Source organism: Manacus vitellinus, unplaced genomic scaffold (genome assembly GCF_001715985.3).
Source record: "Manacus vitellinus isolate BGI_N305 unplaced genomic scaffold, ASM171598v3 scaffold_16_pilon, whole genome shotgun sequence".
In the NCBI taxonomy this organism is placed as follows: domain Eukaryota; kingdom Metazoa; phylum Chordata; class Aves; order Passeriformes; family Pipridae; genus Manacus; species Manacus vitellinus.
The window spans coordinates 12,273,456-12,297,500 of record NW_021939189.1 but is presented as its reverse complement, the minus strand read 5'-3'; the positions used below and the strand labels follow the sequence as shown (position 1 = coordinate 12,297,500).

General features: G+C 40.3%; 1 protein-coding gene across 1 annotated transcript; it reads left to right on the top strand.

Annotated features, from left to right (window-relative positions):
* Positions 1–3,324: 3,324 nt before the first annotated feature.
* Positions 3,325–23,673, top strand: TMOD2 (tropomodulin 2). Its single transcript, XM_008927143.2, has 9 exons — positions 3,325–3,530; positions 5,239–5,395; positions 15,852–15,974; positions 16,508–16,594; positions 19,231–19,361; positions 19,989–20,096; positions 20,371–20,514; positions 20,860–21,004; positions 22,926–23,673. The coding sequence occupies exons 1-9, from the start codon at positions 3,405–3,407 to the stop codon at positions 22,958–22,960; spliced, it is 1,056 nt and encodes a 351-aa protein (XP_008925391.1). The 5' UTR covers positions 3,325–3,404; the 3' UTR covers positions 22,961–23,673.
* Positions 23,674–24,045: the final 372 nt, after the last annotated feature.

Sequence of the window (24,045 nt, the reverse complement as noted above, 5' to 3'; positions counted from 1 at the left end):
TTCTGCATTATCTAGAATCAGCACAGATTTCACCTTTTGGGCACCCAGCAGAGCTTTGCTGTGTAACAGTGGGGACTCAGGCCCATGGGAAACTACGATGCTCCATACTGAAACTAAATGCAGAAAAAGAGATGGGATTTGTGTTCTTCCGTGAAGAACACAAATGATCATGTGTGATCATAACAAAGCAAATCCAGTGGATATCATGTATAAGAAGTAAATAGTACGTGCACACTCAGAAAAGCCAAGCCACAGTAAGAAGCCACACAGGCAGCATATGGTCCTGTTTACATACACTAAATTAACAGTATGGAATCCAATTAGGAAGGTGGAGATCGTAATCAACACATTAGACAGCAGTTTCTAGAGTGCGTGAATCAAGACTTCAGCATTTCCTTCCCACACTGAATGATGCTGAATTGTTGGATTTATCTCATTCCCTTGGTTTCTGATAATGTGACTGTGGTGAAAGGTCACTCTAGTGCATAAAGCCAGGACATGAGCAACAGGCGTTTCAGCTGAGCTTGCAGTAGCCTCTTCAGCAGAGTGAAAGCTCCAGAAGAGCTTTACTGCTTATGGGGATTGCGGACAAACAAATTCCCTAGGCACTGTCTTGTGCTTTTGTTCAGTCACAGAAGAGTAGGATTCTGTTGTGAAAGGGAAAATATCAAGGGAATTTCTGTTGCAAATGTGTGCGTGCAAGAAAAGCATGATTTCAGTTTCTTCCACTGCTAATCTAATAAGGGTTATCCAATACAGTGCTTCATGCCATGAGGGAAGTTAGGCTGATACATCAGTAATATCTGGGTTTTTGTTTCTCTTTGGAGTATCTCTGCTGCACATGGTCAGATACCTTCTGTTCCTAACAACTAAAAGGAAACAGTTACAATATTGGAACTGTCACCTGTTGAAAAGTGTCTCCTGGCACATCTTCCCTTTATGGCTGAGCATGTAGGCAATTCACAAAGAAATCAGAGTGCACACAAACCATACTCTGCAGTACCTACCCACTGGCACCTGGATTCAGCTTGGCAAAGTTTTTAACAAAAGCTGTTACAAACACAGCCTTGCTGATACCAGTAAAACAATTCCTGGCTGTGTTGCCTGAATGGTGCAGTGCTGAGGAGAGAGCCAAGGGAGAGGTTCTGGTACCAGGCATTCTGCACCACAGAACTGCTGACCCTCTGCCAGGGAAACTGTTGTGTGCTCTCACTAGTTACTTTTCCAACAACATTTAATTGCCCCAACCTTGGGATTATATTTCTTTCTTTTCCAGGGATGTGATTAAACTCTAATAAAATAACCATTTAAACTGTTAAATAGTTTTAAAAAGCTCTAATCCCCTCAAAGAAAATTTCCAGCTCAGTTAATGGCTGTTAGCTGAAATGTTATGTTTGTAATGAGTTTATGCAAAGGAACTTAGAGAAGGCACCTTCTGCCTTAGTACAGAATGTTGTGCTGCAGCTCCATTTGTTTTTACAGTTTAAACAAATATCAGAATATCACAAATATCGCAAATATCACTTTTAAATAAATGCTTTCAGTGTTTAACAAGTATTGTTAAATTGTATTGATTAAACACATATCGAACTAGTGTTCTCTTTAAGCACCAAGTGCACACAAACATTAGCTCTTTTGGACTTTTTTTGGCCAAAATATCTCTCACACTCATTGCATATGATGATATTTTGATATTATAAGAAAATTACACACCTGTTGCAACTTCGGGAAACATCAGATGCCGACTAACTTCCTGAAAGAGATTCACAATTTAAAGGATGGTTGAATTCTATGCTGACATTTGGAATGGCTTGTTGATGATATCATGCCAGGAAAACAGCAGCACCAAACAGAGCAGTAATAAGGAACAAAATGAGAATGTGTTAGGGAAATAAAGCTTTTTCTTGAAATGGGATGTTTAAGTGTTTCAAGTCAAGGCTCATTGTGCCTTGCAGTAGTCACAGAATTCCAGATTTTTCAAATTTTTAATTCTGGTAATTATTCTCTTACCCTTTTGTAGGTTACTGATTTTTAGTCTTTTTGATAAATAGAAAAATTATATATGTTTTAATATTTAGTATTTTTATAGTGAAACTCTTAAGTAAATGAAATATTTTCATTTGGATCTTGAATAAAAGAAAAATAAAAATCAGGCTTCCAGCTTATATGAAGAGAATAGAACCCACATGGATTTTTTTAGCTTATGACTGCTAAGGACGTGGTCAGAGGAAATCAGAGTTAGGGTTGATACGTAAGCCAGTTGTAGGTGCCAGTTGGTTGGTTTCCATATCAACAGTGACTTCAAAATTCATGAATGCAAAAACTCAGCTGTAAAACTGCACAGTGAGCTGTGTAATTCAGAGAGAGCTGGTGCTGCTGTGGGAAACCTGGCAGACTTGAGGGCCTGGAGCACAATTAAAGTCCCCAGATAATGCTGTTTCTGATCATAGATTAATTCTCTTTCACTCTGTCCATTTACAGGCTGATTCTGGTTCTAGAATTTGTTCTGGACAAGAAAAAAAAGCAAGTAAAGACAGAGAGTCCTTTGTCATATTGTCATATGACAAATAATATGACAATGACTGTTGTGACCATGCAAATGAGAACTTCTTGTTCCTGATCAGTTGGGATCATCTAATAAGGAACCACATTCAAGTTTTAAAACTAAGAGTTTGTGAAATACTGAGTCTGTATTTTTTCCGTGGCTGTGTTTTGAACACCTGCAGGTGCCCCATGCAGCAGACTGGTTTACAGATAACCTTCTGAGCTATGAGTAGCATGTCCTCACTCCAAGAATTATTTTGATGATACGTAGCTATTGTGTGTAACCGAACATGTTGAAATAAGACTAACAACCAGCTTTAAAGATGTTTAGGTCATCCCAGATGATGTGGGTTAGCTTTCAGCCATCAGCAAAGCTGGGATGAGATAGAATACTTCAAGGCATAACATTTTGTTTCTTGTTTGTCAGTGCCGGACTGTTGTCTGTAACTCTACCACTTTGCTTTTGGCCAAAAGAGCAAACAGATATTGCTGTTTGCAAGCAAATTAAATGAAACAGATTTATTTCAATGGAAAAGGAAAATTCCTAATGTTTTTCTTATCTACTCTTGGAGCTTCTCTCTGCTGCTGCACCCAGTCCTTGCTATTCCATGGCTACTGCTGCAGAGGCAGCCCCAGCACTTCCCACACCCCCCCTGCTGTGCCAGGACCTGTTGCTGCATTGTTTTCATTAATAAAGTGTCAATGTGACTCTGAGCACGTGGGCTTTCTAGGACTCTCAGCTAAATGGAGATACTCATAATGCTTTATTGTTAACAGCAAGTGAGGCCACAAGAAGCTCAGTACTCCTGAATGGTTGAAATCTTGACAAGCAGCATCAGTGGAGCAGTGCAGCAGGAGCCATGTCTCTGCCCTTCCGAAAAGAGTTGGAGAAATACAAGAATATCAATGAAGATGAAATACTCAGCAAACTCTCAGAGGATGAACTGAAGCAGCTAGAGCATGTTCTTGATGACCTTGATCCCGAGGTTAGTGATGGGGGCCAGGGGGATCATAGTTCAAGAGTTCCGTGTTATAAATGCCACGTACTGCAGCGTTTTTTATTTGTATTCTGTTACAGTGTAGCCTAAAGAGCAGCTCAGCTACGGACACTTTGGTTGTATTCCTGCTGTGATGTGCTCCTTGCTTTTGTACAAGTCACTGTAGCCTTTGTCTATCCCTTGTCTATTTAGACATGAGCTTGTCTGCAATCTAAATCTTTAATCATGTTTGTACCCTGCAGCACAATGAGAAGCTTTTTATGGCTGCTATTTCTGAGCACAGCAATAAACAAACATAACGTATGTTTGTGAGGATCAAGTCTTTTGAACTTCTGAAATCTGTTGACTGTGGCATTCAGCACAGATATTTTTAGCTGAAGAGAACATTTTTAGGCATGATTAAGAAAAGTAAGATTCAGCTACACAACTGTCATTTTCTAGGGAGTAAGGATAATTTGGATATTTGAAGACACCCTCACAAAGAATTTAAAGATCTCTGGCCTGAGAACCACTTGCTCCTACAATAATAAGGTTACAGTCTCAAGTGTGCTGGGAATTCTCAATGTACCTACCCCAAAACATTCAAACTGATGTAGGAGTTTGAAAACTGTCAGGTAAACTGGCAGATAAAATCTGTTCAATCTGGAGGCAAAATAAATTTGGAAAAACACTATTGATTTATAGTTTCTAGTTCTATAACACCAATTTACGTGGAGATTAAGGGTGGGCTTTACTGTTCTCTCCCTCCATGTTGCCACTTCCCTCACTACTGCCACTTCTACAGTGGTATTTTCTGGTATTTTCAAGTGTCTGGAATCTCAAATGGTGACACAGAAAAAAATAAAAAAACGGACACCAACCAACCAAATTAAACAGGCCATGGTGCATTGGAGTCACACTACCTATTTGTGCATGCACAGGTAAAATGTCTAGTGACTTGAGGTCACTGGACACACTCAGAGAATTCACTGGATATTTGCCATGGATCAGATTTACTGTGCATGTTCTGGTCAGTGATGAAGTGTTTCAGAAGTATTCTGGGGCATCCTCAACACGTTGGCTTTACTACATGTGCACTGCAAAGTCCACACACCTGTATTCCTTTCTGGGATTTTCTGGACTGACATGTGGATTTCCTGGACTAAAACATGGAAGCCTTATGTGTCTTCTTATGTTATGGGATGAAGATGCAACCACAGGGTCACACAGCTACGTGTTGAGAGTGGGACTTATCTGCTTGCTTCCTCATGCTCTGAATAGCTGAAGTCCACATCATTCACCAGTCTCTTTCTGTGCGTGCCATTCATGTCTGAAGTCCAGGAGACATCTGCATTAGAATGAAAGGAATTTTGTTTCTTATGAGAGAGAGAAAAATGGTGAGGAAGAAGAGCAAATGAATAGAAGAAAATGTGTAAAAGATTTACCTGGACTGCAAACTCTGTGGTCTTATGTGTAACACAAAGGACTCTGATCTTAGTTCTTTGGTGCTGTGATCGTAAATGTGGTACATAAAAATATTAATAGGTGGTAAATCAAGAACCCTGGACAATATACTGGTTTTCATGGTTACATTTAGGTAAGGTGTGTTATTGCTGTCGCCAAAGAGCATTGTGCAAAGAATGATGGCACATAAAAACTGACAACATTGAGAGGAAATTTGGAGCACTGTGTGAAACTGCCTCCCTCTCCTCCACAGAATGCTTTGCTTCCAGCGGGATTTCGGCAGAAGGACCAGACCACTAAGGCTGCCACGGGCCCTTTCGACAGGGAGCGCCTGCTCTCGTACTTGGAGAAGCAAGCGCTGGAGCACAAAGACAGAGAAGACTTTGTGCCATTTACAGGGGAAAAGAAAGGTACTGTCCATCTTCATGTCAGTGTTGAGTGATGGACTGTCTGGTGCCTGGCTTTTTTGTGGCATACACTGGGACAGAAGAGGGGAAGGCTATTACTGAGCAGGGTGAGGCTCAGGAGTCAGACCTAGAGCTGTTGTGGCAGCAGCTGAAGGGATGGTTTTATTTGCTGCACAGGGCTCTGTCTGACTGCTCTGGAGTTACAATGGCAGGTTTGATGGCTTGTCCGTGGCTGTGGGAACACACAGGCTCCGGTCCAGCAAAGGGCTCAGTCAGCAGCTCCCTGGGCAGCAAATCCCTCTGTGTGCAGTTAAGCATGGACAAAGGTGCCCTCACCAACCTCCCAGGGACTATTCCCATGTTAACCATTAGGCCGTGCAAGGGTAGTGCAGTGGGGGAGGCATTCAGGAGGAAACGTATAAATGCCTTCCTGAGTAAGTCTTGCCTACAATTGCTGTAAGTAACAACTCAGGGAATAAAGTTACACAAAATAAGTATTTTTCCACTTGTTTACTAGCACATCTGGCAATGCTATTCATGCAGACAGTTTCCCTGCTACCCTTGTCCTACAGCTACAGGAAAAAAAGGGGAAAACAGGAAAACCTAATTTGAATAATTCAAACTTTGGTAGGATAACCTTAGGGCAGGAACAGTCATATTTTTTAGCAAACAATATTCCTTTAGCCACACTACCTCCTTTTCCTCTTTTGTAAAAAGTGGATAAAAATGCCTACCTCAGGCCACCCCTTCATTCAAGAAGGAACTTCCTATGCCTGGGTCCATTTCTGGCCATGTAATGGATTTGCCATTATTTCAGTGGGTTCTGCTTAAGGGAAAGCAGATATTTCAAGAAAGTCAAGGGCAACATTTTTTACTTTATGTACCATTACCAAAGATGTAAAATGTTATTTACATAACATTTTATGGACCAGGACTGGACCAGGAGTTGTTACTGTCATTACATTGTGTTCTCAGTCTTTGAAACAATGGTTTTAGACAAATGAGATATTTTTCAGCTAGATCTCTAAGCTACTTTTTTATCCATCACAATGTCTGTGTTCTGCTCTTCACAGAGCTGATTCTGGGCCCAGAGATCCTGCCAGTAGCAGGAGTGGTCAAGCACATCCTGTGCAGAAAGGGAAGTGGTTTATTGTAGTAGGGATTTATTATCAATTGTTTCCAGTCTCCTACACACCACTGTGTCAAGGCAGTACAACTCACCACTTGCAGGTCTCTGCAAATACACAAAAACCAGGGGTGTGTGGAATTAAATATACTCATAGGACTGGCACTTGATCTGTACAAAACAAGTCTCTGTATTGTCCCTGACAATGTTACTGTGTGTACTGGCCTATTTATTCCATTTCAGTTTTCTTTTGATGAAGGTGAAGTAGTATTATTCCTACATTTGCTTCTAGATGCCCTTAAGGTGCTTATTAGTGCAACTTATTAATTCCTGGTCTCTCTGGTGTGGAAATACCACTGCTTTGCAAACACAACCAACCACACATTTCACTTTTCCCTCAGCACAGAGTGAATGCAGCTCTGCTAGCATTCTAAACTATTCTTAATTTGGCTTTTGATTCACTGTGTTCATTTACTTCAAAAATTACACTTTCAAGAATTATCACAATTATGAGGTTATGACAGAATTTTAGGCTAAAGGAATTATTTCCCTAATTTCTTCTGTTCCTGGTACAATACAAATTTCTGACAAAATCCTCAGAATTGTCTTTAGCAGATTAAGTCAAGTGAGTGTTCTGTGATTTCTAAAGTAATTTTACAATTATAATTGAAACACAAATAATTATACTACAGTTCCTTCGAAGTCAAAGGCCAAATGCCATGAAAATACCCTTTCTAAGTTAGAAATAACTGAATTAATCTGAGATCTGATGAGGTCCCCTACCTTGACAACTGAGAACTGATGGACTGCACGGTGTCATTTTCTTGCTGCTTTAAGGGAAATAACTGACTTTGAGAAAAAAGCTGCTTATTTTGAACCTGGCATATTCTGTATTGGTGTTTGAGTTTATCTCCTGCTGCCCCTGGCTTGCTTGGCAGGAGATGTCCTACAGGAACACCACCAGACTTCCAGCACTTGGGCTTCACGCCCTCCTTTTTTTGTTCTCCTTTTCCCTTGATCTGCACTGCAAAGACTTTGTGCAGAATCTGAGTGTTATAAAACATATAACTGAAAACTCCATCTGCCAAATGTACTGAAATCTTCCCATGGATTGTATGATGATCCTGCTAATTGGCTGAATCTGGTGAAATGTGATGAATGTTCCACAAAGTCCATGTGTGGCTGTCTCTGGAAATTAGAATCCTTGCTTTTAACTGCAGTGTTACTTATTCTGACACTCTCAATTGAAAAAAAACAACAGAATGGCTGTATTAAAATATTAATTACTTGATTTACGTTTATAAGGAGATATTTTCTATGAGAGGAAACAAAGCAGTCCTGCAAAGACGTTTTCAAGATATGATACTACATGCTAGATGGAAAGTCACTATAATTAGAAAATAATTAGTATTCTTCCAAAGCTCAGTAATTAGTTGAGGATAAATAATTTAAATTTCTAAAATATATTCTCAAAAGAATTTAAAGAAGGATCTCTCCTGAGGAAAATCTTGTTCCTCACCTTCTGGTCTCTAAGGTATATTTACAGATTGGTAAATATTTATATGATTATATTATATAGTTGCCTGTTAAATGATTTATTTATACTGTAGAAGCATTGCAATGTAGCCCTACTGTAGATAGCCCCAAATTAATTTGATACTATTTCTGCAGTTAAAAATTAAATTCTCGAGCAGCTCAAAAATGCATCCAGTTGTGTATGATTAGAAATGGGAGCTGGTGTGTACCATTTGGCACTATTTACCAGCTGAGCATACTTGTGTGTCAGTAGGATGAGAATATGTCAAGTGTTGTTTCAGCTTTTGTCAGTGTTTTGTACCATGATGTTTGTCTCTCACCGGGAAATCATTTATTTTTTCGAATTACGAAACTGGGATGCTTCTGTTTAGTGACATTTCTACCAGTTCCTACAGTTATCCTGCAAAGTTGAAACTGTCTTGAAAAATCCAGTGATGAGCGGAAAAGAAGGTGGCATTTAAAATGTCTTCCTTCCAGAATAGTCTGTGATACTTCATTATTTTTTATCTACTGTGTCTATCTCTATTTTTTTTCTCTTTTGCTGTTAATGTTTTATTAGAGAGTTCTTGACCAAAAAGCAATTCCAAGCAGCTGCTGAAGGACAAAATTCAGTTGCCTGTGTTGGTCTCTATACGGTGAACAACAATAAAGTTTTGATTGTCCTGGAAAACAAGCCAAAACAAATTCCAGAGCTGACAGGGATATCCAGAGTGGTTAAAACACAGGAAGTGTTAAATATGAGCCCAAGATGGAGGGGCTGATTATGCAGGGAATTGCCTTGTTTTTGATTGTAATTGTGGTTTCAAGAGGTTGGAAATATTTGGCAAAAACAATCGAACGTATGGCATGCATTAGGGTTTTGGCCCTCTGCCACACTGCAGCTGGGTAATGTACTTCATTAATTACTGTACAGAAAGGCTTTAAGCTTGTATGGGATGATTCTCAAATTTCAGTGGACCCCAAGTTTTGCCTGAACCAGGGCCAGAACGGTCACAGGCACACCCGAACTGGCCATTGAGAAATGTTTTCAGACTGCTTTACCCCACATCCTCCCCAACACAAGTCTGGGCTGGGGACGTCATCTGAGTGTCCCCACAGCGAGTGTTTGCTCCCACTGTGGTATGAAATGATCTGGTGGCTTTCAGGAACTGTTGTGCAACACAGCTGTTTGTTATTAGTGAGCAGTGGCAGTACAGGGAGTTAGGGCTGATAACTGGGGCCATAGTGATGGGCAGCTTGTGAGTGTTTGTTTTGTGTATTTCTGGATTAGCTCCTACTTAGGATAGATATTCTAGAAATCCCTACATAGAACCTGATGATCTACAGAAGTTATTTAGGCTGACCCACTGCACTTAGCACATACTGAATCAGCTGGTTGTCAGACTTCCATCACTTCCATCTCTGTATCATTATCAGGTTCATGAATGGTCCAGGACTAAAAAGAAAAGGTGGAGAAAGTAAGAGGCAGTGCAGGCACAAAATATTCAAGAGCACAGTCAGCACAGCATGTTTTCTCTCATGGAATGCAGTGTGTACATCTGACCTCAGTTAAGAGCTGAGCACTACTGTAATACAAACATCAACTGGGAACAACATCTCAGTTTCTGCTTTGTTGGAGGGGTTCTACTAGCTACATGGTATTAATGAAACATAATTAAAAAAAGTTCCTCTGTTGTGAAATATCATTAGATGTGAAGGGTTGCTGTAAGGATTGCTGTTTCAGCCCTTCACTACTGTCCCTGTTTTCTTCAAGGTCTTCTGCTCCCTGCCAAACCATTGCATTTTGGATCTGATCCAGTTCTCATCAAAGTCATGGAAAAACTCCAGTGGATTGGGCTATTATTATTTGTGACTGGAAAGGGAAGTGGAACATGCTTGTATGTGATTAAATACTAACATTTTCAGCCAACTGATAATAGGGAAAAGGAAGAAAATAAGGATCATTAAACCAGAGAACTTTTGGCCAAACCCCTGTTTTCAGAGACCATTTATCTTGCATGTGGTGCTGTGCCAAGCAGAGTATCAATATACAGCATTAGTAATAATACATTTTCAGGTTAGAGTATTAGAGTAGATGCTAATGAGTTCCAATTCCAGTGTCTCTAACAGACTTTTTTCAAAGGTTAGGGTTTAGTGTAGAGACACGGTATCTTTCTTGAATTGCCAAGGCAATCTTTTCACCCCCAAAGCTGAAAGGGTTTGCTTAAATTTTTGCCACCTTCTTCCTGTTCTTTAGGGCTTACATTTAGAGCTGATCTTTGTCTCTTAAGGGACTGAAAGTGTTGCAGTTGCTGACAGTAATGCTTCTAGCCAGTGCCTTTCACTGCTTGCTTTTGTAAGACCCTGTTTTAGTTGCTCATGACTTTGCCAGACTTGCACAGTTCACACTGAAATTTCCCATGCTGAGAGGCTGCCTCGAGTTGAATTTTTGGAAAGTGTCAGCAAAAAGGACTTAGCTGTTTCCAAGAACAAGATTAGGAGAAAACACATTGTTTTATCCATCTAGAGTAAATTTTTCCAGCTGGTTTTTTGTGACCTGCAGTGTCTCCATGCTTTGAAGAGGGGACTTGAAATACGTGCCCTTGGGAATCCCCAGGGAAAGACACTCAAGTTTGGCATCTTCAAAATGTTGTGCTTTCTTGTACATCCAGTTTGTTATGGTGTTCTCCAAATAGTCCCCCTGCAGTGTGTTAGTCATGTCCTCAGAGCTGTGCAGACAGCACATGTGACAGCCCAGCTGTGCCCAGGGAGGGCTGGTGTGGCTGGTCAGGGGGTGCTGGGCTGTGCAGGATGTTCTTCCAAATCTGAGAGGCCACTGTCACACCAGGACCAAGGGCAGGGAGACTCCCTCCTGCTCTGACAGTGCTCCCCTCACTTTGTAAAGGAGAAAAAGAGAGTAAACAGCCAGCAGAGAGGCTGGTGCAGAGAGGTGGAGGAGCCTTTTGAGGAGCTGTATAAATATTTCAGGATGAAGGACTTGATGTGGCAGCTCAAGGGAAAGGAGCTGTAGGAGAGAGCAGTGATAAGGGAGAGAGGGCAGAGAGAAAGGTGGTGGTGGGAAGGGTCAGGATTCAGAGATGAGTAAAATCAGGAGACACAAAGGATGGGGAAGGCACAGGGGGTGGTAAGGAAAAAGCAGAAGAATATGTGGGATGGGAGAAAAGAGGCCACAGAGAAACATAATCATTGTGTGGAATATGGCTCTGCCCAAGTTTCAAGGCTTTTTGGTGTCCAGGAGAACCTGAAGCACAGTGGCACAGTTTGACTCTCTTCCTCCTCTGCCACCATTCCCCATCAGACCTAAGAGCTTTCTGCTCTGTTGGTGACATGGGAAGTCCAGGTGGTGATCCAGAGGACTGCTGTAGGACTGCATACGAGCTGTTGTTATAATCCATGTGAGGCTCTGATGAAATTCTGGGCTTCCTTCTGTTGTAAAAAATATAGGTTGGCTTTTGTTTATTTTTATTTTAGAAAGCATACTCCTCAGGAGAATTCTTTAAAGGGTATTGCTACTGTGGCAGAATCACAGCATGCTGATCAAAGTCAAAGATGCTGGTGCAACTTAACTTCCTTTTTGTGTTCATGCACAACAGATTTAATAACTTTGGAAAGCTTATCTTTGCAACCTTCCTATTCCATTATCGTAATTTTTAAGGCATAGAATATGCTGACACTAATCCAAGAGTAACAGAACAGCAACAATTACAATACTACATTTTTATTACTACTAATTTTCAGTTTCACTCTTATTTGAACTTGGCCTGTTTTCTTCTTCACTATATAAGCTTACTCTTTATAAGAATTAATTTAGCTCCATTTTCATAGATTATTTGTAGGGAAAAGTTTAAGTAAGCCTCAACAGAAAATAATAGTACAAAATGGAAAAAGTGAATCAGATTTATGCAAGGCAGATTTCCAAGATTACTGAATTTCACTTCCAAGGTCAGTGTAGCATTCTGTAATTGAGAATAAACAGGCACTCACTGCAGTCAGTGATTCATTGAGAAGTAATAAGTGGAACCAGAAGTAATAAGTGGAACTTTCTTGAAAGTACAGTAATCTGAACTGCAGTTTATAGGAAAAGAAAGTACATAATTATTTTACAATTATAGCAGAAAATGTGTTTGTATTATAAAATTAAGTAAGTATCCTTAGAAAAATTGATGTTAAATAAAAGGGCATTTTTTTACAGCTCATACAAGTGGGCTTATTTCCCATTGCTCTGTTCTTTATCAAGTTTTGGCTTGTACAGTTTTGGCTTGTACAAGGTGGGAATAGATACTAAGTATTTATAATAAGTAAAAATGGTGGCAATTTATATTTATTCATATAAGTCTAATGACAAAAGAAAAAAGGAATAGAGAAGACTAAAAATGATGTTCCAAATGCTGTAAACTATAAATGAATGTGAAGTCCTCAAAACATTTCTTAGACTGGACTGGCTAGTAAAATCCTACCAACTGCACTATTGAAATTCCTTTTTTCCCCCTCCTTATGTAACAATAAACAAAAAAACTTCAAGAAAATACACTTGAAGTAATTCCCTGCTCAGTTAATAGATCTTCCTATAGATGTGCATGTAGATAACTATTACTGAATGAAGAGATGAAGTTAGGGATACATCTCATTTACTTGCCTTACCTTGACATTGCTTCAATGAGGGCATTTGCACAGTGCAGGAAAGCAGACATTGCTCAACCAAGTGGCAAAATTACATCTATGGTTTCATGATTGTACCCAGTGTATTTCCTTTTCTATAGAGTTTGTTTTCCTTTTACCTTCCTCCACATTTCTATGTGTCTCTGTATTCCTTTTCACTGAATCCTTCTTCCTTCTGGTTTTCAGTGGATTTTTTTTTCCATTTAGCCTCTTTTGAGTAAAACATGAACGGTATCAGATTTCAGTTTCAATGGAGGTTTTGCAGTGTGTGAAAAGGAATAGGTCTGTTGTTAAAGTGAGCCAGGACAAATCTCTGCTCACTGCACTCACAGTCAGAAAGCCCCTGGGTTATAATAAGCTACCTCAGTTGTCACCCAGGTCACCCCAGACACTTATCCCAGTTTGACAGAAAAAAGGGGAGAATTGCATTGATGTTTGTTTAAAATTTCATGTTGAAAGAAAGCACTTTGGATTCCACACATTTTGGGTTTCTATGCAAAAAAAAAAAAGCATTTTAATACTTAGTATTGTTTTACTGCAATTGAACTTTGTTTTTCAGTTAAAGAATATATTATTTTTGTACATAAGTGTGGTTATATTTGTGTTGTTAACACCAATGTAACTCAAGTTAGGTATAAACAGAACTTTTGTCACTGTGTTTTTCGTTGGTAGAAAGTTAAACTGTTACTATTAAGACTTAGCACAGAACATTAGCATATTCTGGGGGCAAAATGTAACACAGCCAACATTAATTATGTCACATAGAACACTAAAATACAGTGTGGCTATAAAGAGTACCAAGAGCAGCAGCCTTTCTTCATAAATCTCATTTTAAAATAATAAAACCTCGCTATTCTTCCAAGGCTTCTTCCAAATAATAAATTTTAAGTTGGACCATTGAAACGAGGAGGCCACAATCCATATTTTATTTTGCAAGTGAATTCCATGATGGCAATGGATAATGAATTTACAGTGTATGGATGTGGGACTAGGAGAGACCTCCTGCATCTTTAAACTCTGTCCTTAAAAAATGAAGGAAAACTGGTTGGCAGCCATGTACAAACAAGGACACGCGGTTTTGCAGCTGGTGGACAGGTAATAAATTCCTAATAACGTGCTAAATGCACAAGTTTTTCTAACCTCCATCTGCTGTGCTGCAGCATCTCTTCACAGTGGAATGTTCTTATCTAGATAGCAGTAAAAAGAATATTTTTAAAACACCACTGGATGCCAGCAAGGCCCACATATATTAAAGATATATATTACCATCTTTGACATGACCTTGCCCCTTTAAATATTTCATATAACCAATAATAGAATTTTTTCTCTAAAACATTTGCCAGGAATGCTTTAAATGAAACTATCATTGGGAATCATACACACATTTAAAAAGAAAGGTTTGGGCTGTCATCCAAGAATTACATATGCCTGAAACAAATGTTTAAAATTGTATTCCTGTATATGTGAACTGTACAGAGAAAGTATGAGCCCACACTGGTTTCCATTACCCCTTGATTTCTTGCTGTGCAAGATACTTGGCCTTCACACATCCAAAGTCCATAGAGAAAGACCAACTACACTACATGTTGTGTCCAGTTTACACCAGACTCAAGGTCCTGTGTCCCCTTCACAATGTTCTGTGTGAAAGTACAGACTTCCATCAGTATTTGTCAAAAGTGTGGCTGGGTTGGGTCTGTGAAGAATCACTTACTACCTGGTGGAGAGGTTTTGTGCAAGCTGTGACTGTGGAGATAGTTGTTACAGAATAGTAATATCAGTCAGGATAAAAATCAGTAGGATTCCCTCAAAATCTCAACCAACCTACTGATTGCTTGAAACTCATGTGGAACCACCAGTGTTCTGAAAGGAAAACACTTTATAGAGAGTACTCCTCACTACTGATTGTTTGCTTGGAGAGTCTGATTGATTTTGGTCTTCTAGCTTCCAACACAGTAATGATTTTTTTTCCTTACTTAAAGCTGGCATCAAGTTAAGTCTTGGTCAGTGGTGTCTGAAAGCTGCCATCCAACACTTCAGATTAGGTGACAACACAGAAAGAGTCTGAAATCTTAGCACCTGTGCTGCTATTAAAGCTGGAGAGCACGACTAATCTACCTTTGCAGAGTATTTCTCCCCCCAGATTTCCACTTGACTTCTGTTTGATATGTCTGGGATGGCTGTCCTTGATTCCTGTCATCCAATGCATGGTGAAAGTTAAAATGATTCTTACCTTTGGGCCACAAAGGCTTTTATCTTCTTGAAGCCTTTTCTTAAAAAAAAATTACTTAAAATATTGCATGAAAAATATATCATGATACTATTTTGTCTTTCTAAATAACCTTCTGTCCAGTTTTGTACTCTGAAATTATTTAGCCTTGGTAAAAATGTCTCTAAGGTAAATAATTTGAATACTGCATCAGTAAACCTTGCCAGAGTTTCAGAAATTTCCATCAAAATTTTTCTCTGAGCTTACTCAGTGACCTCAGTTGTTGAAGCTGACAGTACAGAAATGGCTGTAGACAAACTTGTATGAAAGAGATAAGTGAATTGGTTTATTACTACATGTTGAGTCTTTCTTGGGCAACATGTGGTTCACTTCAGACTTTCCAGACCTGCACAGATGATCAGAATAAGGCTATTTATGTGAAGGATCATCAGGAGACACAGAGGGAAAATACTCCGGAGAGGCTGGAAATGAAACTGAGTTACTGGAAGAGAACAGGTTTGCTGAGCTTTCAGGATCACATATGGAACTGAAAGGTTCTTGCAGGGGGATGGTTTTAACTCCTTCTAGTGCCTAATTTAAATATAAGGATAAAATTTCTGCGAGCTTTTTATGTAGACTTGATTCTGCCTATTTAAGGGCACAGGACCTTCAGAAAAATCCCAGCTGTAACTGCTCCTGAGAGCAAATTCCCTAAAATAACAATCACCAACACAGAGCAGAAGTCTGCACCTTTTATTTTTAGACTTATTAAGATCCTAGTGGAGGATAGCATCAAGTAAGAAAGAGAAAAACATGCACTTGATAATATTTTCAAGCAGTTCCACTGTCACAGACCTATTCCCATCCCTGCCAGGAGGCAGAGGAGTTGTTCCAATAATTCATTACTCACTCTGGCTCTTTTCTTCTCTCAGGAAAAATATTTATCCCTAAAGAAAAGCCCGTAGAAACCCGTACGGAAGAGAAAGTGACCCTGGATCCAGAACTAGAAGAGGCCCTGGCCAGTGCTTCAGATACTGAGCTCTATGACCTTGCAGGTGAGACAATACATAGATATGATCCTCTCCCACCTCCAGTTCTTCTTTGCCCAGACCTGCCACCAGGAGTGTCTCATGATCACCTCTCAAGTCCCTGCTGTTCCGGTGGGTTGAATATTAGGGGAGAAAAATGATTAGGAGTGTAGCCCTGAAACAAGTTACCCAGAGAGATTGTGGGATTTCCATCTCTGGATGTTTTCAGGATCCAGCCAGACAAAGCCATGGCTGACCTCATTAATGTTGGCAACACTCCTGCCTGAGGGGGAGGCTGGACAAGATGACCCACAGTGGTTCCTTCCAGCTGGCTTTTCTTGAAGTGCATTGTACATTGACTCAGTTGTTCAAAAACTATATTGAGAATGTCTGCATCGCCAGAGTTTAAACCCCTAAAGACTCTCCCTACAAGCAGGCATGATTCAATTAATATTTTATAAAGGGGGTTTTGTTTGGGGAACTAAACTACAGATATTTTTCTGAAGTCTGTGTTTCTACCATTAACATTGTGTCCTGCCTCTGGTATTTACACATTTCAGCTGTTCTTGGAGTGCACAACATGGTCAACAACCCAAAATTTAATGAAGCAGGAGCCCGCAGTAAAGATGGAAAAGGAACCGTGAGAAGTAAGCAAGCAGATTTTCTCTTGTGGGCTGCGTATCATCTTTAGGGACTTCTACACCTATGGGCCTGGTCAGTTGGTTTAATTCAGTGTAATATAATTGGGCTTAACCTTAATTGATCTAATTAATCAGGAGAGGTAACTTTTTAAAAGTAAATACAATCTTGAAGTCCATTATCATGACAACAGTAGTATACAAATAGATCATTCCTAAGGAGCTTTGTTTTCCTAGAGAGCAGTATCTAGCTCTGCAGAGGTGCTTAAAAGGATGAGAGTATTTAGGAGGCCAAGACATATATATTTCCATTCCACTTCAGTTCAGGCAGCAGGCAGAAAACAGAGGGAGCTGCAGCTAAGAGTTGGCCACAGCTCAGGCCAGGCCATCTTGCCCCAAGAACCTACATTGACACAACTGCAAAATGACTTGTAACCACTGGGCTCAAATGCATCAGAGTCCCTGTCAGAGTCACATCTGTGACCATGGTCACCTCAAGCTGCATTCACAGGGAGGCAAAGACTGCATGGATGTGCTCCTGCCTCGACTGCTCTCTCTGATCTCCCACCTCCACCTTAGCCCTGTGGCCGTGGGTTTAAACGATGCCTGTTCTGAGGCTCCTCAGGTACATGGGAACTATAATCATCCAGGAAATCCCCCAGCAGAGACAGCTTCAGTTACTAAAACCAAATCCAGAAATGTTTGCACTAAATAAACAGACCTGTGGTGAACCGGATCTTAGCTCGACAACCCCACAGGAGGCTGGATGGGGGGAGAAATGGGTGCATCTGAATTCCACGTTTTTCTTGAGAGCTGCCAAACCTTGATCCAGAACTTGTCACCTCTGAGCTCTGGGATATCAAATGGGCTAAACTTTGCTTTTTAAGACAAAATTGTGGAATGTCCTTTTCTAGGGAAACAGTACTAAAAAAATGCTTACTTTTTCTAAGGCCGTGAGAACAGCAGCTATCTTTACCAAGGACTTTCATTTCTATCTTTCATTACTAAAGGGGAGGTGGGAAAGTAGACAGGAGACTGTGTCACTTCATTTTTCTCAGGATTAGGCTGCTCTGCAAGCCTCCCCAGTGGGGCCCTGTGTGAGCTGCCATCTATCTCATAACAGGCAACTGCATGCATTACTAATCCTCATAGATTTCAGAATATTTTTGTTGTACTGAGTCAAAAAGTCAGCTATGTGAGTCAGCTAAACTATGCTCCAATCACAGACTTAAGAACCAGAAAACCACCGTCACATCACTGTATTCCTTGGTCCAAAAGCAACACCTTTCCTCAGCCAAGTGAAATGCTGCAGTAAAAGAGGGAGACATCTCAAAAGTTGCCCATCAATGTGGCAAAACAGCACCACAAGAAAAACTCGTGGGAAACAACAAGAAGTAGAAAATGAAAATTACTACTAATTCTAGAATGAGTACACTGTGATGTCTAACCTGAGGACAGAGTGCTTGTCTTTCCCCAGCTCCCAGTTTGAAAGGGTGTTGCCACAAGTGCAAAAAATGCTTTGCTTTTTTTGTTTCCTTTCTGTCCTTGCATGCAAGGTGAATTCTCTCTCTAAGTCTTACCTGTAGTTTTCAATTCCCTGCTCCCTAGGAAGGCTGTAGTGTTATTCAGGGATATGTGAAGTCTCTCAGGGGACTTGTAAAAATAAAGTTTGGTGTCCAGGGGAGCAGCTCAAGGATTCTGTATGACCATCCCCACTAAGAGAATGATTTCTAAAAAAAGATGTGGGGTTTTTTTGGCCCGTGACATGGCATGAACTTTACCCATAGCACTGAACAGCAATGCATAGTACCCTGAGACTTGAAAAAAGCCTTCAAAATCTCTCCCTGTCTGCAGCATAAAATACAAGGGTTTAAACATACTTGTGGTCAGCAACATATTCCTTTCTTGCCTCTGGTGGCTTGGGTGGTCAAGGTTTATAAATTAATCTCCATGACTACATGCGTGGGAATTAGAAGTACTAATTGTGTTCTAAGCTATGATTTTTATGCATCTCTGGGAACATTTATAGCTCATAGCTTCCAGCATTAAATACCGGAGTTCTGTGAGCATGAACACTCAAGGATTTCATAAATCTTGGTGCTGGCAGATGGACTTGCTTTTCGTGCTTTGATAGTTTTATCATTTAGAAAGTGCAGATGTTGCAATTTTACAAGAGCTAATTGAATTTATAGTAAGGCTGATAGTATCAGCTGAGAGAAGGAAACTGAGGGGCCTCCTGGCCATGTTGCTTCATGTTAGCACAGTCTATTCATAGGTGCAGGGATGTTTTCTTGCTAATGTCATGGGCAAGTTTTGAGCACACCTTTTGTTACAGATATTAGACAAAGAACAAAGCAGGCCTTGCAGTATATTACATCCTATGCAATAGTCTTCAAAGCTGCTTTGGCTCAAATTAATTGTACAGGGACTTGTGTACATAAAGGAGGAATTTGCTCATGATGATACTGCCCAGCCTGTGAGCACAGCCTCCAGTGACACGTTCTGGGGCCACAGAAGGTGCAATGGGCATGGCAGGGATAATGGGGCTAATGCTGCAGTACAAACCTAAATGGGAACTGAGAAGCCAGACTGCTGTTGATGGTGTCTGTTCCTCGGTCAACATTTCATGAGATCTTGTGTTGCAGATGTGGTGAAAGGTGAAAAGGTCAAGCCCATCTTTGAGGAACCACCTAATCCAACCAATGTGGAAGCAAGTTTACAAAGGATAAAAGCAAATGATCCTAGTCTCACAGAAATCAATCTCAACAACATAAAGGTAGATGCTGTGGTTTCATTTATGTCATCATAGGAGGATTTATTCAAGTATTTCCAAAGCCCTTGCCTTTATCTTCAAATTTTGTCTCTCTTTACTGTTCAGAAAAAGCAGGACACCTAGTGAAGGGATGTGGAAAGAACTGTTGTAGAGGCTCCAAGGTCATCAATTCCTGATATTGAATTAAATGCCAATTAAAAGCCCAAGGGGTGACTCCCTTTGGCTGCCTTTCTTTAGCAGATTGTAAAGCAAGATATCTCATGGGCACTATTAATCATCACTGGCCAAATTCAATTAGCCCACACGTGCAAATCGAGGAGGAGCTGGCACGTGGAGACTGAACAACCAGCAGCAAAATAGGAAAGTAGCTCAGAGATGGTCATGTGCTTGTGTTGGCCTGACCCAGTTACAGGCAGCACTGACATCACAGCCCAGCACAGGCAACCATGAGGCTCCAGGGGCCACTGTGTGCAGAGGAGGCTTTGTGAATTGGAAATACTCTTAAAAGCATCAGGGGTGTTTAAATTGCGCAGACTGTGGTTATTCAACAATCAGTTTGATAATAATTAAAATCAGTGTCTAGCAGTGTGACTGGCTTTTCTGATTACTGGATTTATCTTCTTATTATAGAATATTCCTATTCCAACACTGAAAGAATTTGCAAAAGCTCTGGAAAGCAACACACATGTGAAGACATTCAGCCTTGCAGCTACTCGAAGCAATGACCCTGTAGCTATTGTAAGTTTAAACACTGTTTGGAAAACCAAAACAAAACACAACAAATTTTGAGTAGGTCCATGTCTGCTTTAGGATGCATTCTTCGTTTTCTCTTGCAGATTTTCCCTGTGACTATGCAAAGTGGAAGTGTAATCTCTTCTGATCTACCTCTATGTTCTTCTAAGCATATTTATGTTTTATTTCTTGTTGGTACTAAGCTATGTTTTGAAAATTCCCTGTTATTCCCTGAAACTCTCCAGATGTTATCTCATGCTCTTGCTTTTTGACCCCTCAGGCATTTGCAGATATGTTGAAAGTGAACAAAACACTGAAGAGTCTGAATGTAGAATCCAACTTCATAACTGGAACAGGGATTTTGGCACTGATTGAAGCACTGAAAAAGAATGAATCCCTAACAGAGATTAAAATTGACAACCAGGTAAAGAGAGACCACTGAGGAAGCCCACTTTTGTCTCCCTTTTATATGAATTCCCAGAGGATTCTTCTAGGGGACTCTGGCAAAGTCAAGGCAGCCTCTGTGGCTCAGTTATTCTGCACAACCTCACAACTTGCACAACCTCATGTCCCATGCCTGTGCAACCAAACAGTGGAAAACTTCTAAATAAAAATAGCCAAAGCCAAATATAAAACCCAGAGGAAAATCTCCAGGGACGGGATTCTCTTTGTAGTTTGCAGCCCAGTGTTGAAATACAACCACTTTCTCTCTCACATGAAAACAAATATTTTCTTTTCTTTTGGGGACATTTCACCACATTGCCAACAGAGGCAGCAGCTCGGGACAGCTGTAGAGATGGAGATTGCCAAGATGCTGGAGGAGAACTCAAGGATTCTCAAGTTTGGATACCAGTTCACAAAGCAAGGTCCAAGAACCAGGGTAGCAGCAGCTATCACTAAAAACAACGATCTGGGTAAGATGCTACTACATTTATTCATCATTTATTTGTGTGAGCCAAGCCCTGACCTTCCCAGACACAACTTTTCCTGTCTGTACATAAGGTTGAATTTTGACTGTGCAACATTCAAGCTGCTCTGTGTGAGGGGGGATGCACAGCCCCAGGGACTCCAGATAGGCAACAGCAAAGATCTTACTGTGATTAGGAGCCACTATTCTCCTTCTCCTGCTCCTTCTGGGAAGAGGAGTTACTTCAGCCTTTTCCATGGAACATGCTGGATTTCCAGCTGCTCTATCATCTGTTCTGGCCCATAAGTGAAGAGCCAAACCCATCCTGTTTGTTCAGTGGACACAGAAGTCCTGGTTTTGTTGCCCTGTCCATGACTGGCCAAACCTGCCCAGCCAAGGGAACAAAACAGACTGTCCTGCCTCTGTGACCAAGTACAGCCAAAGACAATAAAGCTTTGCAAGTTCTGCCTGAGCATGACACGCTCTGCCCTGCGTGCTGGGTACACAGAGTGAGGAGATGACAAGGCAGATGTAGTTTAGAGTAAGAAGGGGGAAAAAAAAGGAAAGTATTAAACTATGTGTTTTTAATCAATTCTACTTCAAGCTGGGATGTCAAACCATGATGCCTTTGCAGGCTTCAGCTTGGGTTTCTCTTTGTGGGAACTACAATAACAGCTGAGCTAAAACCTATTTCTTTCACACATACTTTTGGGGTTTTGCAGTTTTAATTTTTAGTAGTACCTAGGCATTCCAATTACATACTATTGGTCTTGAAACTCTTTAGTGAATGCTATTAGAAACATCCCACCTAAAAAGAGAGAAAGACCCTTTTTTCCCCACTATTTTACCAGTTGCCATTAGACTTATGTCCTAATCTTCATTTTCCTGTATTTGTATTGTATGGCTTTGTTCAAGATTCTGTAGGACAGAATTCCTTAAAGAATTCAATAAAATAAAATAGATGAAGCAACAAAACACTGAAAGCAGACACTGATGTTACACTGCAGGCTTTGGAATAATGCAGTCTGTTTGCCAAGAAAGCACTATAAAATAAAACTCCTGATAGTAAAGTAATGGGACATTTGTAGTAATATGTTGTTGTTATTGACTTTCTTTAGTGGAGATTCATCCAGTTTTCCTGCTTTGTTCTGTACTTCAGCCATTTGATATCAGAAACAGGACAGGAGAGTTTGACCTGACACTAAATTTTGTACCACACAAACAGGAGAACCTCACTCATCTTATCTGGCCAAGTCAGAAAATACTCAGTACATTTTATTAGAGTACGGAGTAGCAAATACTGCTCAACTAGACCTGCTCTATTCCAGGTGTAATGTATCCTAAGTGCTGTAAAAAATCTCATGGGGCTGCTTGTCAGAATAATCCTGCCCATAACACAAAGCTTCCCACTCTGATTTGCTAAATGGCAACTTCAGCCTATGTGGTTTCCAGTGAAACTCCATAGTAAATTAACTAACTTACTCCCAGATCATTGATGCAATCAGATCATGTGAAGTTTAAATAGATAATTAAGGTCCAATATGATATTTTCCTTGTTGCCAATATTCGCTGATACCAGTACTTAAGAGTACTTCAGATTATTTTCTAAAAGGACATGATTATTGCTTATCTATAGTACACACTGTGCAATTACAAAAGTTATTAATTTTCGATGCCTAAAGCTTGATATGAACACTTGGTGAAACTCTACAGTCTTGTGATATAGAAAATGCAGCTTAGGTACAATTGTTTTGTTGGACATTAAGATCTATTAATTATGGTATTTATGGACATAATCCTGCTGAGTATTTCTTAGAAGCTCCTTCCTTCTTGTCCATGTTACTGGGAAGGGAGTGTGTCTGTGAGGGGAGTCCTTAGACTCTCAGGAAGGCAATAATGGTTGGTTTTTTCTTGTTTTCCTGGTCCAGTTCGTAAAAAGCGTGTGGAAGGAGAGCGGCAGTAGCCACGTCGTGGAGGATACAAGCCAAGAGTGGAGGCCACCACCAACTGCAGTCTCAGAGTGCTCACTGGTCCGAAGGGAAGGCACTGGAAAACCATTACTGTGGGAGTTGCTCATTTCTGTTGATGTCTCCTTCTAACCTTAAAAACAGAGCCTGTTCATTTTCAATTTTCACGGTTAATTTAATTCTTATGAGAAAGGTTCATAGTTGGTTTGATTTTAATGAAAACAAAATGGTTTGCAATATCTGAAGCCAATATGCAGCATCTTAACTGTGTTGCTCAGCATAACTTATAGTGACTCTGACCCTTATTTTAGACACTTTTTGATATGTTAAAATATGACCTTGTGTATGGATAAGGGATTCTCTGCTGAAAATAGAAATTTTAGGGCCAAGTTCTGCAATGCCTTATGTTTGTGAATAATCCTGACTTATGTGTATAGTCCTGCTGAACTGAATCCTGCCATGAGCTGCTCCCAGGAGTAGAACTAGTAATGCCAGTACAGGTTTGCAGGTTCACACCCTCGATCCTCCTCCTGCAGTGGGATCTGGCCAGCTGGAACCACACTGGAACAGCACCCATCTCCCTTGTTGGGTCTCCACCCGTCCAGGTCCAAGTGCAGGATCACGCCTAGACGTACAAGCATTGTCAAAGCGTACTTGTTTACATGAGTTTAGGGTAGGTGGATCATTTTGCAACGTTTTTTATCCTTACTCCACATTGTAAAGTAATATTAGTGCTGCCAATTGAATGTTTTGAGTTTTTTTCTAGGCCAACAAGTTTTTGTTTGCTACTAGAATGCACAGTTTACAGCTAATCTTAACCTAAACAAGTATTCTGAGCAATATTTGTTTTGCTTTGAGCCATGAGTTTGACTTTTTTTAGTTCTGGTATTTATGTACATTTTTTAGTATTATAGAACTGTTCTCAGGACCTTTTAAATAAAGATTAATTAAATATTTAATCCAGGAGAGCCACTGTGCTACCAGGAAAAAGCATTAAAGGAGTAGTTTTGACAGCTACATTTATAGGCTGCAGTTGAGGTTTGTCCCTATATCACAAGGCACAAGGGTTTTTGTGTCAGTG